General features: G+C 45.2%; 4 protein-coding genes across 4 annotated transcripts; 2 read left to right on the top strand and 2 right to left on the bottom strand.

Annotated features, from left to right (window-relative positions):
* The first annotated feature begins 3,969 nt into the window (after window positions 1-3,969).
* On the top strand, window positions 3,970-4,395 carry LOC104293004 (scale keratin-like). The gene has a single exon (XM_009892477.1). It carries the CDS (start codon window positions 3,970-3,972, stop codon window positions 4,393-4,395), a length of 426 nt encoding a protein of 141 aa, XP_009890779.1.
* Window positions 4,396-7,075: 2,680 nt separating this feature from the next.
* On the bottom strand, window positions 7,076-7,525 carry LOC104293096 (scale keratin-like). The gene has a single exon (XM_009892597.1). It carries the CDS (start codon window positions 7,523-7,525, stop codon window positions 7,076-7,078), a length of 450 nt encoding a protein of 149 aa, XP_009890899.1.
* Window positions 7,526-12,119: 4,594 nt separating this feature from the next.
* On the top strand, window positions 12,120-12,569 carry LOC104293189 (scale keratin-like). The gene has a single exon (XM_009892713.1). The coding sequence runs from the start codon at window positions 12,120-12,122 to the stop codon at window positions 12,567-12,569; it is 450 nt and encodes a 149-aa protein (XP_009891015.1).
* Window positions 12,570-15,899: 3,330 nt separating this feature from the next.
* Window positions 15,900-16,270, bottom strand: LOC104293292 (scale keratin-like). Its single transcript, XM_009892822.1, has one exon. The coding sequence runs from the start codon at window positions 16,265-16,267 to the stop codon at window positions 15,902-15,904; it is 366 nt and encodes a 121-aa protein (XP_009891124.1). The 5' UTR covers window positions 16,268-16,270; the 3' UTR covers window positions 15,900-15,901.
* Between the last annotated feature and the right edge of the window lie 540 nt (window positions 16,271-16,810).

Genomic DNA, 16,810 nt, shown 5'->3' on the forward strand with positions numbered 1-16,810 from the left:
TGGCAAAACCCGGCTGCTCACTGTGCGTCTGTGGTCACCCGATGTGCACAGAGTTTTCCATTAAATCCAGGCTGTAAGATACCTGGAGATAAAGTGGAGTTCATTAGAGCGACTTTGGGGTCGTCATTTTTATCTTTATCATTTGCACTCTCAGCTACTTAACAGGCACCCAAAGGAAGCCACAGAAAACATCTTCTGGTCCTTTAATGGTTTTCTCTTTTGTTTGGGTTTTGCTCCTGAACACAATGCTAGCCTCATCTAATGAACCGGGGACTTGGGGAAATACTTCCTGCTTGCTTTGTTGTGCATTCAGCCGTGGATTACCCTTCCTGTCTTGTTCTCAAACACTGTCAAGTCCTTCAGACCATTTTAAGCAAAACGCAGAGGTAGAACATCTGTTTTAAACTACTCAGACAGGTCTCTCCCACTGTGTTTCAACCCAGTTTGGAGTCCAAAGGCAAACTAATACTCAACATTTCTGTTCTAAATATCATGAGGCCCTTTCTTTTTGAGGCATTTGTCACCCCCAAGGATCCATCTTTAGATCCATCTTCAGATCAGGCAATATAGAAGACATACTGAGAAAGAAAATTAAATGGAATATGGCTGGTGGCAGCTTGCTAAAGCAATCTGGAGATAACCCATGACAGAGAAATCATTTACATGGGTAAAGGCTGAACATTGATAAAACCGTAACATCTCAAGAAAATAACCAAATCCTCTGTTTCTGTGGTCTGATGTGCAACTGAAAAAGGTAAAGCTAGACTGATTATATGGCTTATGAAATGCTGTATTTTATTTAAAAGTTTATATTTCATTCTATCCTTCTACATTGAAAGAAAAACTGAAGATGCACAAATCCCCAGTATTCTGCCAGGAACTGATTATATCAAGGACACAAATACCTTGACTTACATATTTTAATGTGATGTCATTCCATAATTGCCAGGCACCTAAATCCAGGTACATGCCTTTAATCTGATTGTAAGAATGCATTCTCAAACCATTAGTGGATACTTTGCGGCATTTGAAAAGACTTGCTCCCTGGAAGCTTGAAAATATTATTGTCCAAAAAAACTCCTAACCACCTCAAAGGCTGAGAAACCCACCTCATAATTTAGAGATAATCTATGTCATTGAGTCTGCAGTATTAAAATAACACATCTGTAAACAAGGGAAGAACCAGCCTTTGTTTTGCGTGGTGTGTTCCAAATTCATAATTGTTCCCTGTTTGCAGAAACTGCCAGCTCAGCCCTGTTCCAGACTTCTGGCTTGCAGCAACAATAGTGTATCACAGGAGGTCATGAATTCCTGAGAATCAAAGTCAATAATTCAAAGCACTTCTGCTACATTTCAATTTTGCACCAGAGGATACTTTTGTACTGAAAAATGCTTGGGTTTCCTCAGGACTGTTAAATATTCTCAATACACAGTCTTTGTACTGATAACACCAAACCAACAATACCTGGAAAAAGTCTCTTTGGGATCTCCAATCCCTTTGTAGCTTCGGTTAACTTCAGAAACTCATTCCTTGTTTATCTCTTAAAAAACAAAAGGAAGCCTGAGGAAGATAAAGGCTTCCTCTCTGTCTCCTGTGTGAAAGGGTGGGTTTAGATTGGATATCAGGGAAAAGTTATTCACAGAAAGGGCTGTCAAGCATTGGAACAGGATGCCCAGGGAAGTGGTAGAGTCACCATCCCTGAGGGTGTTTAAAAGATGGGCAGGCATGATGCTGAGGGACATGGTTTAGTGGAGGTTTTGGCAGTGTTAGGCTGATGGTTGGATCTGATGATCTTAAAGGTCCCTTCCAACCGAGACAATTCTACGATTCTATGAAATTCTGCAGACTTAGCCCTACACATTTTTGTAAGAAAACACAACTCTTTGAGTGACTGATGGATGGAGAAAATGATTCAGTTCATATCTGCATAAATAGAGTTCCCAGCACTCCAAAATGAAGGATTTCACCATTTTTTCTGCTCAAGGTTAAATTTCAACTTCCACATAAGCCCTATTTAGAGTCTGAAGCATACGTTGTAGGTCTCTGGAGCTCCTGTTTCTCTTCTGGGATGAATTGTCCCCATTACAGCCCATGTCAAATACTACTGGAAAACACCACTGACTCCCAAGGGTGCCGTGGCCCCCAGCTGTAGGTGGGGAAGCTAAAACACACAGAAACCACCCCCGACCTTTCTGCATATCACATTGATAGTGTTAACTTCTGTCCTGTCAGGTTGTATTATGAATTATATGTACTTAAACAAAAATCCTGTTTATGACAGCAGTTTGTACTTCTGGTAAACCCATGAGACACTCTCCAGGTGTTAAGTTAATACAAGAGGAGCTGGCTTCATAATTTCTGTTGTAAATTCAAGGAAGTGACTGGAATGATGCCAGGTGTTAATTTTCCCCAAGTCGTCACAAGATGAAAGTTTTCGCTATAATCTAAAGTAGTGTTTAGGTCCTTACTACAAACAAATTTGAAAGGACTCATAAACCCCAATAATGAACACAGCAATTTCATCATCTCGATGGGTTACATGTGTTTGAAATTGGGGCGGGCAACCAATGTTGATCTTGTACCTCCAGCTGCTCGGATATAAAAGCTCTTCTCTCTCACAGCTCTTCCAAACACTTCTCTTGACTTCTTGGTGACTTGGGTAAGTCTGATTCTGCTCTATTGCTGCCAATGTATCTTTTTTTGTTGCTCATTTCAACTTCAGTTGATGTCCACCATCCATACTGTTGAGTGTATCTGCATTGTCTTGGGACAGAGATTCTAATGCTGGCTCTGGGGTGGCAGATACACCTATTTGGTGTGTGGGGCTCTCTGCAGTTCTCAGAGTCAGAAACACTGGACCCTGGAGTGACTGGACAATGGTTTTAGTCATCTGTCTTAGTTTTAGGTAGTCCTGCAAGGACCAAGGAGTTGGACTCAATGATCCTTATGGGTGCCTGCCAGCCTGAGATATTCTATGATCCTTACTTCAATGCATTTAACTTATTCCAGAATTTGCATATTAGGTTCATCATTTAATACAGGCATCACCACTGCAGCCATTCATGCAATCTGAGGTGAACGAGCGGTGCATCTGGGAAAGTTGTGTGTGTTGTCCCAGTACAGCAAATCTTCTGGCTGTCCTTTACTTTTTTGCTTTCATATTGTTCCTCAGAACATTGCTGAGGACTTGCAGGACATAGTGGGTGGAGAAGAGTAAAATCACGCTCAGAGAAATTAACTAAGTTTAGAGGGGAAAATAAGGGATGAATTCTTGGGTTTACCAAGGATTACTTGTTTTTCCAAGGAATAATAATTTGAAATGAGTTTTTTGAAAGACATTAGGGACTAAAAAGCTTTTTATATTGAAATTGTCCAGGCTGTATCCATATGGTGGCTGTATAGGTGGGAACTGGGATAATAACACAACTATCTGTCCTTTATTGTCTTGTCAAACAGCTTTCTGAGCAATCTGGGCAGTGACAATCCTATAATCTGTTGTTCCGACAACTCTCATCAAAACTGGGATGAGTGGGAAGAAGAAGCTACTGTAATTAAGTTATATATAAACTAGATCTCCTGTAAACCTCCTGAACCCAAATCCAAGCTTTCCGAGTGACTCATAAAATGCCCTTGGACAAAGTCACTCTGTTCTCTCTGTCTTTGCTTCTCAGTTTTCAGTTTAATGTATATAAATATATCTAAGATCTTCGCAGGATGTTCGTGAGGGACACCACTTTCAGAGTTAGGCTTAACATCTCCCATATGCTTCTGTATGTGTAGATATTTAGAGAACTTTCAAAAATCTGCTTTTTGAAAAATGAGGGTTATGATTGCAAAGTGGGAAATCAATTTATTTACTCAAAATCCTGTATTCGTTACTTCAATGTAAATTCTTGAATTTTGAAGTCTTTGTCTTCTACTTACTCTAACCATTGGCATGTGTTGCAGCTTACCTCCATCCCTGCGAGATGGCTTGCTACGACCTGTGCTCCACCTCCGCCTGTGGCGTCTACCGCCCCCAGCCCCTCGCTGACAGCTGCAACGAGCCGTGCGTCCGTCAGTGCCCAGACTCCACCACTGTGATCCAGCCACCTCCAGTCGTCGTCACCTTCCCCGGCCCCATCCTCAGCTCCTTCCCCCAGGATTCGGTTGTGGGATCCTCTGGAGCACCCGTCCTTGGGGGCTACGGGGGCTATGGCTCCCTGGGCTACGGGGGTCTGTGGGGCTATGGGGGCTACGGCTCCTCCCTGGGCTATGGGGGTCTGTACGGCTATGGGGGCTCCCTGGGTTACGGGGGTCTGTACGGCTACGGTAGATCCTATGGCTCTAGCAACTGCAACCCTTACTCCTACTGGTCCAACAGGTACAGCCGTGGGATCTGTGGGCCCTGCTAAACACACAACTGAAATATCCCCTGAGTAAGGAATAACCGGCAACTGCGAGATACAATCTTGATCCACAGCAGTGGTCTCCAAGGAGATGTTGTGAAGTCCTGATTGCTGCCACCCCACTGCAGTGGAGCTGGGAGCATGGAACATGTCTTTAATTTCTTCACCCTTTACTCATGGTCTTTTGGGCTTTTTTCCATCTATATATATAATGGGTGGGGTAAAACAAGTAATTTATATTCTTATAAAATGGCACTTCACTGTCCAACTGAATAACAACAATTATGGAAGGAATTGCCTGCACCCTGATGCATATTCTTGATATTCTACAATGCTTTTCTGTGAATGTCTATTTCTCATTAAAGTGACTCTACTCTGCATCAAACAAATCAACTTTTGGTTTTAATTTCTTCTGCTATGGATATACAACCATCCTCTCTGTAGATGGGGAAAACTCACATCCTTACATAGAATGAGGCTCAGACTCATCTGAGTGCGATGAGGCCGCACCTTGAGTACTGTGTTCAATTTTGGGCCCTGCAGTATAAGAAGGACATTGAGGTGCTGGAGAGGGTCCAGAGAAGGGTGATGAAGCTGGTGAAGAATCTTGAGAATAAGTCTTATGAGGAGAGGCTAAGGGACTTGGGGTTGTTTAGCCTGAAGAAAAGGAGGCTCAGGGGAGACCTTATTGCTCTCTACAACTACCTGAAAGGAGGTTGTAGAGAGGTGGGCATCAGTCTCTTCTCACAAGGTACAACTGATCAGACAAGAGGAAATGGCCTCAGGTTGCATCAGGGGAGGTTTAGGTTAGATATTAGGAAAAACTTCTACACTAAAAGGGTTATCAAAGACTGCAACAGGCTTCCCAGGGAAGTGGTTGAATCACCATCCTCGGATGTATTTAAAAGCCATCTAGATATGGTGGTTTAGAAGTGGACCTGGTAGAGCTAGATAATGGTTGGACTTGATAATCTTAAAAGTCTTTTCCAGCCATAATGATTCTATGGTTCAAAAACATAGCTGAAACGGGCCAGCTCTCAATGAAGGCAATCACCCTTTGTTGCCCTCAGTGCACACATTTGGGAGCAGGGATCCTCCCTCCCCAGCTGGCCTGGGTTACAATAATAGCCTTGTGTTTAGAAAGAAACCACACAAACCCTCCATTCCCTAATGAGCCATTTGAACGACTTTGCTGCTTATAGCAGGAACAGAGCTGGTGGCTCAGCTGAGGCTGGATTCAAAGCAGATTGTGGGGAAAAGGGTGGTAGATGAGGCCCACATGTGGGAGGGATGGTTCTGAATCAGAAGGGATTTAGGTAGGTGGGGAGAGAGTGGTGAAGGGCTTTGGCATGGAGCTGTGGAGAGGGAGAGGGAGAGGGAGAGGGTTTCTTCAGCTGCAACAAGGAAAAGAGCTCCTCAGAGGTAGGTAGGCTGTCTCTATCTAATGGGCCTTCTGGATGAGGAATAACATGGGACAGGCTGAAAGTTAAAGCTGCTGAAAATGAGGGGTTCTCTTGTGATGATTTCCTATGCAGGAGGAGTTGGGAAACACAACAGTGTTGAGGATATGTGTCTGGGCTTAGGACTTTGTCTACCTTTTAAGCTTTCCAGGCACCATAACTCTGTTCTGTCTGTTCTAGGCATTCTTGCTGGCGTACCTGTATCAGCCTTCAGGGCAGCCCTATGGAGTAGATGGTTTTCTGTCCAAAAAACATCCAACACCTCAAATTTCACAATTATACAGAAAGACCATTACCCACGCTTCAGATTTAAAAGTTCTGGTGTCCAGTCCAAAAAACTTCTTTCTTTATGGATTTGCCAGAAAATTAGTTCAACTTTCTGCAGAGCCTGTTACTGAGGACAGAGATCAAGTATTTGAGTGAGAATCTAAAGTTCAAGGAGACTTGAACTTCAAAGGAGATTTCCAAGACTAACTTGGAAGAAATTCTTACTGAAGTCTAATGTTTATAGGATGGAGTTTAAAATTAATAAGCTACTGTTTTGTTTCCCTACCACTGCTAATCTGTAACCAGCGGATGTACAAGCAAGAAGCCAAATTCTTGAAAAATGTCGAGAATCTTTATCTGAAAAATGGGGAGGGCAAGACCGTAGTTTCTTCTGTGCTGAGGGCTTTGCACTGCCTCTGTCCATTTGAAATCTCTGATTTTTTTTGGTAGGACTTTCATTTACATAGTTTAGACTGTTACTGTCAGCTGCACAGCTTAGACTTCTCCGAAGACAAATAACAAGGGTAAAAACATGAGAAAAGAACACCAGAACATGGCAATTTTGATGCAATAAATTTTTAATGATAGTGAGGAAAGGAATACATTTTCAGAGTCTCCAAGAAGCATGAAACTGTTCTCCAGTCAGGGGTACATTCACATATGTTTGATCTTTTTTTTTTTTTTTCCTTCTTCTTTTGTCCTGAGTCTTAGCTGTTGATTTGAACAAGCAGGAACCATTTTGACCAAGTTTGTTATATATTTACTGCAGGCAATATGGAAATGTGACAGGAGAAGCATCAAGGCAGAAACTGAAAGTAGAAGGGAGAAATTCAAAAGGTGCTGAAGGGGTACAGCTCCGTGGTCTTGGAACAGAAGAGCAGAGGCTCAGACCTCTTTAGCTGTGAAACCATTACACCTCATTTGTCAGTTATACCTCACTGGAGATATTTCTGTAGGATCTAGCAGGGCCCGCAGCTCCCACGGCGGTACCTGCTGTACCGGTAGGAGGAAGGGCTGCAAGAGCCAGAACTGTAGGATCTACCATAGCCATACAGACCCCTGTAACCCAGGGAGGAGCCCCCATAGCCCCCCAGACCCCCATAGCCCAGGGAGGAGCCCCCATAGCCCCCCAGACCCCCATAGCCCAGGGAGCCATAACCCCCATAGCCAAGGGAGCCCCCATAACCCCCAGAGCCCCCAAGGATGGGTGCTCCAGAGGACCCCACAACTGAACCCTGGGGGAAGGAGCTGAGGATGGGGCCGGGGAAGGTGACGACGACTGGAGGTGGCTGGATTACAGTGGTGGAGTCCGGGCACTGACGGACGCACGGCTCATTCCCGCTGTCAGCGAGGGGCTGGGGGCGGTAGACGCCACAGGCGGAGGTGGAGCACAGGTCGTAGCAAGCCATCTCGCAGGGATGGAATTCAGTCTGTAAAACATGGTCATTTTGGTTAACAATAAATAAATATCAAACATCAGGTTATGATGAAGCAGTTCAACAGGGTATCAGTACTAAATCTGAGAAGTAAATGTATTTTCTATAACTATTTTTCCTAGCACTGTAACCTGGAGGCTAGTTTTGACTTTAGTATGACAAAGTCATGTCCTGTTCAATTGTATCTTTGGTATTTCCAGATGAGCTACCCTTGATAGTATTACACTACTATTAGTTGGTGGTTTCTATTAATTAAGTTTGATCTTCCCTGTTATAAACTCAACAGAACTCTGCTAAATGCAGCCATATCCAACCATGTATATCAACTATTCTTTATCTGTTACAATAGTCAAGGAATTCTTTAAAGTGCTAAAACATTACAAGTTTGAGATTCAATACTGCTTTATATAACCCTCTTCTGTAGCCTATCTTTACAGGACCTGGTAACAAATGAGAAGACAAATATGATTTCCAGCAGCAAATAGTCTACAGATCACTGGCAGCAACTGAAGAGGACTTGGTCCTAAATTCAAGTCATGGGTTCTTGACAGCAAGATCAGTTTAGCAAAGTCTGAGAGAAATCTGACTTACCCAATTCACGAAGGCGAGTGAGACGAGAGAAGTGGATAGAAAGACCTAATGCAGTGAGCTTTTATACAGCTCTGTCGATTGCCTGGAGGACATTAGGCATCCTATGCGTGAGTTCATAATTAGGTACCAACCCCAAATTGTAGGACACGTAGTTTCTCAAAGTGCTGAAATTGTTTTTGCTTATTGCTTGTGCGTTGCAGGCGCTTCAAACCCACACATAGCGTGACATGCACACTGCACCACAAACCTCTTTATTATCTCCTGGCTTTACACATGGAATTATTTTTTATTATTCCATTGCTCCCTTTAGCATTAGGGGAGGAAGTAAGCTGACTTGATTTATTTGAGAGTCCTGCATAATGAGGATGACAGGAGGACAGTCATTTCTTTTGTCCAGTTACAGGTCTTTTAGTGTAATCCACAGTATACCTGGACACAAAATGGAATTTCTTTTGGGATCTCAAAATGAAGGCTGGAGACAAAAAAATAAGGGTAAAAACATTCTTTCTGCGGGCTTAGCAATTCTACCTCCAGCTACTCAATACAAGGCAAACGCAATAATCAGAAGCATCTTTTAATGGCTTTTGGTCGGTTCTCTACTAGTTGTCTTTCAGTCACGGGTACAGAGAAATATTTCAGCTGGCAGTCACAAGTCTGTGGAAACTGATTTTCTGTGTTCTTTCATAGAATCATAGAATTGCTGAGGTTGGAAGGGACCTCTAAGATCATCAAGTCCAACCATTAATCTAACCTGACAAAACCACTTCTAAATCATGTCCCCAAGTACCACATCTACCCTCCACCCAAACACCTCCAGGGATGGTGAACCCACCCCTTCCCTGGGCAGCCTCTTCCAATGTTTGATAACCCTTTCAGTGAAAATTTTTTTCCTAATATCCAACCTAAACCTCGCCTGGCATAACTGGCACCCATTTTCTCTTGTCCTATCACTTGTCACCAGGGAGAAGAGGTCAGCTCCCACCTCTCTACAGCCTCCTTTCAGGTAGTTGTAGCGGGTGATAAGGTCTCCCCTCAGCCTCCTCTTCTCCAGGCTGAACAACCCCAGGTCCCTCAGTTACTCCTCATAAGACTTGTCCTCCAGACCCCTCACAATGAAGACAGACACAATGAGGACAGACCCCATTGTATCCTGTTTTTTGGGTTTGGTGGTTGGGTTTGTTTTTTTTGGCTAATAGTTCCATTAATGTAAGCAGATTTCTGTTTCCGGACCAATGTGCACTTTAATAAAAAATAAGATATATTTTATTTTTAAAGTCAAAGAAAGGAAGGTCCAAAAAAAGTGTTATAAACCATGAAATGATTATGGGAAAGACCCGAGTGCCCTTAACTTCCCTATTTTAATGTGATAATCTCTCATAATATTGGGGTGTATGCATCCAGGCGTACTTTTTATATAATTATGACACAGTATGTACATGTTGGTAATGAGTGTTCATGAGGTATTTGAAAATCCCTTGCAATGTTCTTGTAAAACTTTGAGATGGCTTTTTCTTTTTTTTTTCCCCCCCCCCAGTATTGTAGCACAGGAAATCTCCATATGTATCTCCAGATTTGGAAAAGCTCATAATTTAGAAATAATATGTGGCCTGAAGATAATGACGTTGACGATTGTGATAACCATGATAATGATATAGTATTACAATAATGGCATCAACAAAGAAAGAAACCTCAGCAAAAGCCAGCACTTGCTTTTCCCAGTGGATTCCCACCTCATAATTGCTCTCTACTGAGAGATGCCATCAATGATGGGATTAGCTGCAAGATCAGTTGTAGTCCAGGATCAAGGACTTCTGAGGAGCAAACTAGAAATTAAAGGAAACTTCAGGAAAATTTACACTCTCAAATGTGTGGATTAAACTGAGCTGAAAGTTGGAGTGTCCCTGACTGTTTCTGATTTCAGATAGTCACTGGGAATCTGTCCACCTTTTGGTGTCACTTTGACGATACTTTAGACACTTCGATATCTAAAAGGTTGCTTTTATCTATTGGATATGCAAGTGAAATAAGAGTCGCAGAAATCCTCTAATACCTGTAAATGGTCTTTGATATAAGCAGGAAGTCTCAGCAGTTTATATTAAATATAAATAACTCTCTGTTCAGGTCTAAATTCAGCTTTAAGCTGTAGTTTGAGGGTTACTTAAAACATAAGGTTGTTTTGGACATCTGCCTCTGTGTATTCGGGAATGCTCACAAAATACTTTGATTCAGAGAGTATTGAGATTCCAATATGAATTTTATCATATCTCAGAAATAAACCTAAGCACACAAAAAATATTGCCTGCCCTCCTGAGGATTTAATGGTAGGCTGTATTTTATCTTTAAGAAGAGAGAAAACTTATGTAAGGGACTTTGAAAGAAACACCTCACAGCAGGTTATTTCTGATAAATGTCTGGGCATAGTTGTCACATAAGGCAGTAAAAGAAGAATATCTGTGTATAAGCAGCTTACTATGTGGTGCAACTCCAAAGAGAATAGAAAACTGATATTAATTTCATGAATCATGTTTTAGGATGAAAGATGCATTAATTTCACCCATCACTCTTTTAGATGAAAGAATCTTGCGTGATGTAATGCATGTGTTATGTTACATGATAATTGAAATCGGGTAATAAACAAAAACAGAGCATGAAACAATTTCATCACTTTGTGGAGCTATCAATACAAAAAATGTGCTGTGTCAACTAATTGGATCCACATTCACAAAACCAGCTTCTCATCCCTCGGGCAGTCTGAACTGTATAAAAGCTCTCTTCACTCAAGGTTCTTCCAACCCCTTCTCTTCATTCGTTCTTCACAGCATATTGGGTAAGTCTGAATCTGCTCTTTACAACTGTTGGAATAGGCCTTTGTCCTACAGTTTAATCTAGGATGGTCTCTTCCATTAAGAACTAGTGGGTATGATGTTAGGTGAAAAGATAAAGCTTACAAAAACGGTTATAAGTGTTATGGACATCTGTTCTCTGCATTCAGGGTTGGCATTTAATTTCAAAGCGAAAAAGTTTCTTGATAAGACAGAAAATTAAGGTCATTATTAGTTCACTTCCATCAGGTGAAGAAATGATGTGACTAGGTCAATATGCATTCTTCTTCCCTCTTTGTTTATACGGGTAACTGGAAATTATTTGAAAGAGTTTAAATCTTCATGGTTCACAGGGAAATGCTGAGCTTAGAAGCAGACCTTCTGTTCTCTCCAGTTTATTCTACTACAGATCGCTCAAGGTGTTTTTACATTAATTCAAGATAAATGGGCACAAATACCATCAGTGGCACTGATGGTATTTAATATTTTATAAGCACTGGCTTAGATAGAGAAGGGGACAGAGAGGAATTGAGAGCTGTTGAAAATGGTCTGTAAGAAATTTACTTCATTAAGAGAAAGAGGGGTCTTGGAGGGAATTTAAGAAGCTGACAGACGAAGCGCTGGGTTTCTCATCTTAATGGGGGCAAGTTGTTTAGGGTGAAATTTTTTCTAAAGAGTTCAGAGCCCAGAATGAAAACAGCGTAGTGTTAAGCTAATTGTAAATATCTCAGTGCCCTGATTCAATGTTTGGAAATTGGGGACAATAATTTTTGCAATTCCCTTGTAATGGTCTCATCAAACAAGTTACTGAGCAAATCTGAATAGACAGTGGCTTGTAATCCCTGTTCTCACAAGGCTCAGCACAAAGGAGATCAGTGGGAATGAAGAGTTAGAGTCATGAAATCATGCATAACAACATGCTCCATTCCTGGAATCCCAGTTCTTGCTGATCCACTGACTCACCAAAGCATCTGAGCAAATAATTTTGCTATTCTGCTTCAATTTTCATTTCTAATAGAGATGAGTAAATTGGTGTACTTCAAAGCACCTCTGTCTGAGGAAAGGCAGCTACTTCTATAGCACTTTTATGTATGTAAATAATGTCTTGTACTTGGTAAAATCAGCTCTTGTAGATTGACCTCCATCCCTGCGAGATGGCTTGCTACGACCTGTGCTCCACCTCCGCCTGCGGCGTCTACCGCCCCCAGCCCCTCGCTGACAGCTGCAACGAGCCGTGCGTCCGTCAGTGCCCGGACTCCACCACTGTGATCCAGCCACCTCCAGTCGTCGTCACCTTCCCCGGCCCCATCCTCAGCTCCTTCCCCCAGGGTTCAGTTGTGGGGTCCTCTGGAGCACCCATCCTTGGGGGCTCTGGGGGTTATGGGGGCTCCCTTGGCTATGGGGGTTATGGCTCCCTGGGCTATGGGGGTCTGGGGGGCTATGGGGGCTCCTCCCTGGGCTATGGGGGTCTGGGGGGCTATGGGGGCTCCTCCCTGGGTTACAGGGGTCTGTATGGCTATGGTAGATCCTACAGTTCTGGCTCTTGCAGCCCTTCCTCCTACCGGTACAGCAGGTACCGCCGTGGGAGCTGCGGGCCGTGCTAGATCCTACAGAAATATCCCTTGACTAAAGAATGACTGGGAAATGGATGATACAGTCTTGATCCTCAACTGAGCTCCCGAGTAAGGGGCAGACCATCAAAGACTTCCACTTAATACAGGGGAGTCAGAATAGCTCCATAAATTACACTTCTCATTTCCTTCTTCGTTTGCTTCATCTCTTCTCCTTGCCGCTGCCCATGTCCAGATGTGCAACTCCACCATTGTCCCACAGGGCACTTGCTGCTCTCTGCAAGGACCACTGCCTGGGAGAAGCCTGAAGGAACACCTCCCAAGATGCAGTGGGGGAAAACCTGCCTGCCTCTGCCTTCTCTGTCTGTCTCCAATGCAATAAAACAAGCCTGCATCCCACACCTGCCTCTCCGTTTGTCCTCTCATGCCCAGCGTGGGCTGCGCGGCTCCCTCGCCCTGCACGTGGTCCCCGCCAGCCGGGCCAGGGCCATCTCTCAGCCCCAGCTCTTTGGGGACAGCCCCCAGCCCTGGCCATGCACAGTCCTGCTAAGAAACCTGTCTTCCCAGTCTTTCATTGTTATGAGCTGAAATTGTTGCCCCCCCAACACTAATTTTTCTAGGTGTCAGACTTCCAGTACTTAGTCCAATGTTTTTTCACTAGTTAATTTTGTTCTGAAATTCCTTCTAATTTTACATCTTCCCCGATGAGGTACTAGAAATCATCAAACTGTGTTCAATGACAGAGCAAAAAAACATGGCCTGAAGTTCTGTCAAAGCGTATTCTGAAAAGGAACAATAGGTGGAAGGTAGACAATGGGGAAACAATTTTTAAGATAGGTAACTGATGAGCAAAGATCAAGCACTACCTCTTCTTTTTTTGTTAGTCACTGCTGTGATAACAATTGCCTCAGGGAAGTTTTGGCTGAGTTCTGTTAAGTCAGCTGGGTGAAGTGGAAAGAATAGCAACTGACGTGTTACAGAGGATTTACCTATTACTTCGCTGAGACTCTTGCAAAGAAAAGCCCCGTGCATGAAGGTACAGTTTCTTGGTCTCAACCCTCTGCCAGTGTCATGCAACAACAAATCTGATTTTAACAGGCAATTTCAATACCCCCCTCTGCCAAATGTAACTGGATATATCAGGTGGCTGTGTGCTACAAGCACTAATAAGTTGAAATGAAAATTAGTCTATAGTACTCGTGAATCTCGCCTTTATTTTAAGAAAATACTATTTTATTTTTACTGATTAACAAATACTCATTGAGAGTATTTTGACCAAAAAAAGCCTTTCACTGAAAGGTTGTCCTCTCTCTGCCCTCTTCATCCTCCATGTCCCAGTATTGCCTGCCCTCATGGTCCTGGGGTTTTGGGGAAAGCTCTGGGAAGGAACTGGAGTTTGCAGAGCCCAGCTCCTGCCCCACAAGTGCCTGGGCTGTGGGAAGAGCCCCAGCAGGTGCGGTGGAGAAGAAAGGCTCCTGCCTTTTTGGGCACAAAGAAACGGCTCTTCATCCCTGCTGCTGCTCCCCATCCTCACACAGCTTGAGGTAAGGACACTGCTGAATTCCCAGGAGCTCAGCAACCAACCTTCTGGCTTGTGCCACACCAGCCCTGTGCCTCTTGGCTCAGGTACCCCTCCTGTGCTGAGCAAAACCTTCCATCCTCCCAACTGGTTTGGCCAAGGGCGGTTTCTGGGACAGCTTTACACAACACGGATGCCTGGTTCCCTCTCTGTTTCTCTGCTGCTCGACACCAGGATCCTTAATCTCACGTGCAGCCTCTGAGAGGTGCTTCAGTGCAAATCATACGCAATCGCAGCAGAACACCTGAGCTCCGACTGCTGACTTTTCCACTGAGTCTCCCAACGAGGCAGTGCCAGGCAGGCACCAGCCAGCACCCAATTAGATGCGTATTGTGTCAGAGAGCAAGTGCCTAGCCCAAGATAACAAGATTGTTGAGAGCTATTATCACCCAGCTAACATGATTACCAAGCTTCTATTTGGGCTGGCTGCCTGTACAGGGTGAGCTCATGTCTGATTGCAAAATAGTGCGGAGAGATACCACTTCTGTCAGCGTCTAATGTTATATGGGAGTTATAGGAATGGAGGGAGTTTACTACATTGGTCACTCAAGGATCAGTCAGAAAACCTCTAATTATTTCTTTGCATTAATGGCGTTGGCACATAATTTGGGAGCACTCTGTTTTGTGTGCTGATAACATAAAGCTGAGTGGCATTAAACAGAAGGGAATCAGGCTTTAAGACTGGAAAAACGAGATGGCTTAACTGATGGGAGTAACAGTAACGGTACGATCTTCGGTAATACAGGGCAAAGCCATGCTGACTACGGAGAAAAGATTTGGTGTAACACAGGCTATAATCAGGAAGAAGTGACAGAAGAGGAAAAATTCTCTGAGTGGCACCAAATAGCTGGTGGTAAGGTATTGGGAGACTGCATACCCATGAGTCAATACATAGTAGATACAGAATACCGGAAAGTAGTGGTAATATAAGCAGAACCAGTAAAACCAAGGGGAAGAGAACAACCAATTTTGCTTTTACTGCCAAGGTGTCACTATGTCTACAAAAGACAAGGTGAATCCAAGAAATTTAAGTGGCACCAATCTCAAGTTAATTAATCGCACATGTATGACAGTAAAAGGTAAAACAATATTGTGGGGTGGGTCATCATAAATGAAACTAAGAAAAGGATGATCTGTGTTTGCTTTTCGCCCAAGAGAATTACAAGATCCCTGAGTGTGATTCAAGAGCAGTCTTTAAAAAGTGAAAAGTTTTGGTGAGTGAGAGGGCGGCATCACTCCTACTTCGAGAAGAGCATGAGCAGTAGCTGAGACACCACCTTCTAACATAAGAATATTATGGCCCAAATATATATCCTTAATCATACATATGTATATCTATGCACAAATTTCTTGAAGAGACATCTGTAGTCAAATCAAGAAGTGAACTCAAAACAAGGACACAAAAACACATGACTTGGCTGCAGGAAAGATTTATTGAGCCCGAAGAGGCAGGAAAGATTGTCAGAGAGATGGTGGGCGAGACCCAGAGAGGCTGCATGCCCCGTGCTGGGGCAGGCAGAGGGCTCTTCTCCACAGCATCGCTTCTGGATGCACGTGCCCCCTTTGGGCAGCACGAGCCGTGAGGAGAGGGCAGGGGAGGAGAGCAGAGGGCAGGAGAAGAGGGCAGGGAAGGGCCACGGGTGTGCGGCACTGCCACTGCCCAGGCGATGGATGGGGCTGCTCAGCACTGCTCAGTGCCGCCCGCCCGCCAGCTCAGCCCTGCGGGGGGGTGGTGGTGGTGGTGTTGGCGTGGGGTGCGGGGGCAGCGCGTGGGTCTGGGCTGTGTCTAGCAGGGCCCACAGGTGTCCCAGAGCTTCTTGGTGTAGCGGGGCAGGACGCAAGGGCTGCAGGCGGGAGCAGCGTAGGGTCTGCCAAAGGTGCAGAGGCCCCCCGAGCCCTGCGTGGCCCCGGCCCCGTAGAGGCCCCCCAGCCCCAGGGAGCCCCCAAAGGCGGGGGCTCCGGACGAGCCCACCACGGCTTGCTGGGGGAAGGAGCTGAGGATGGGGCCGGGGAAGGTGACCACCACGGGGGGCGGCTGGATGAAGGCCGTGGAGTCGGGGCACTGGCGGGCGCACAGCTCGTTGCAGCTCTCGGCGATGGGCTGCGGGACGGCCACGCTGGTCTTTGGTGGGCACAGGTCGTAGCAAGACATCTTGGTGCGGTCTGGGATGGTGCTGTGGAAGAGGGCAGAGAATGCAGGAGAGCGTCAGAGCAGAGAGCCCGGGGTGGAGGAGCCGGGGCCAGAGCAGGAGACCCGGGGGAGAAGCGCTCTCAGACTTACCCTCTTCCCCAAGGAGAAGGTGTCCAGAGCAGTGGATGGGAGAGCCCGGCAGAGGCAGAGCTTTTATAGGTGCCCTGCCATTGCTCAGCACCCGCTGGGCCAATGTGCAGAGGCGGCACTCCCTCCTGCCCAGGAAGATGGGGCTGTGCTTCTCCTGCCCCTCCCTGAGTCAGCATCCCCTCGCCACAGCAGCACATGCCGCTTCCCAGCCTTTCCTCCCTTCCTGCTGGGTGAGCTAAATGACAGCAGGCATCTCCCTGCGGCGGGTGCGCACGCCAGGAGGGGGCCATGCTCCTGCAGCTCCTGCCTGGCGGCCTTCTGCTCGGCCCCGGGGAGACATCTGTGGCCTGTGCCCGCAGCCCGGCTCTGCTGGGGGAGAGCCGCCAGCGCCCGCAGGGGCACCCCAGCTGGGGG

The sequence above is a fragment of the Charadrius vociferus genome, unplaced genomic scaffold (assembly GCF_000708025.1).
Source record: "Charadrius vociferus isolate BGI_N301 unplaced genomic scaffold, ASM70802v2 scaffold900, whole genome shotgun sequence".
NCBI lineage: Eukaryota > Metazoa > Chordata > Aves > Charadriiformes > Charadriidae > Charadrius > Charadrius vociferus.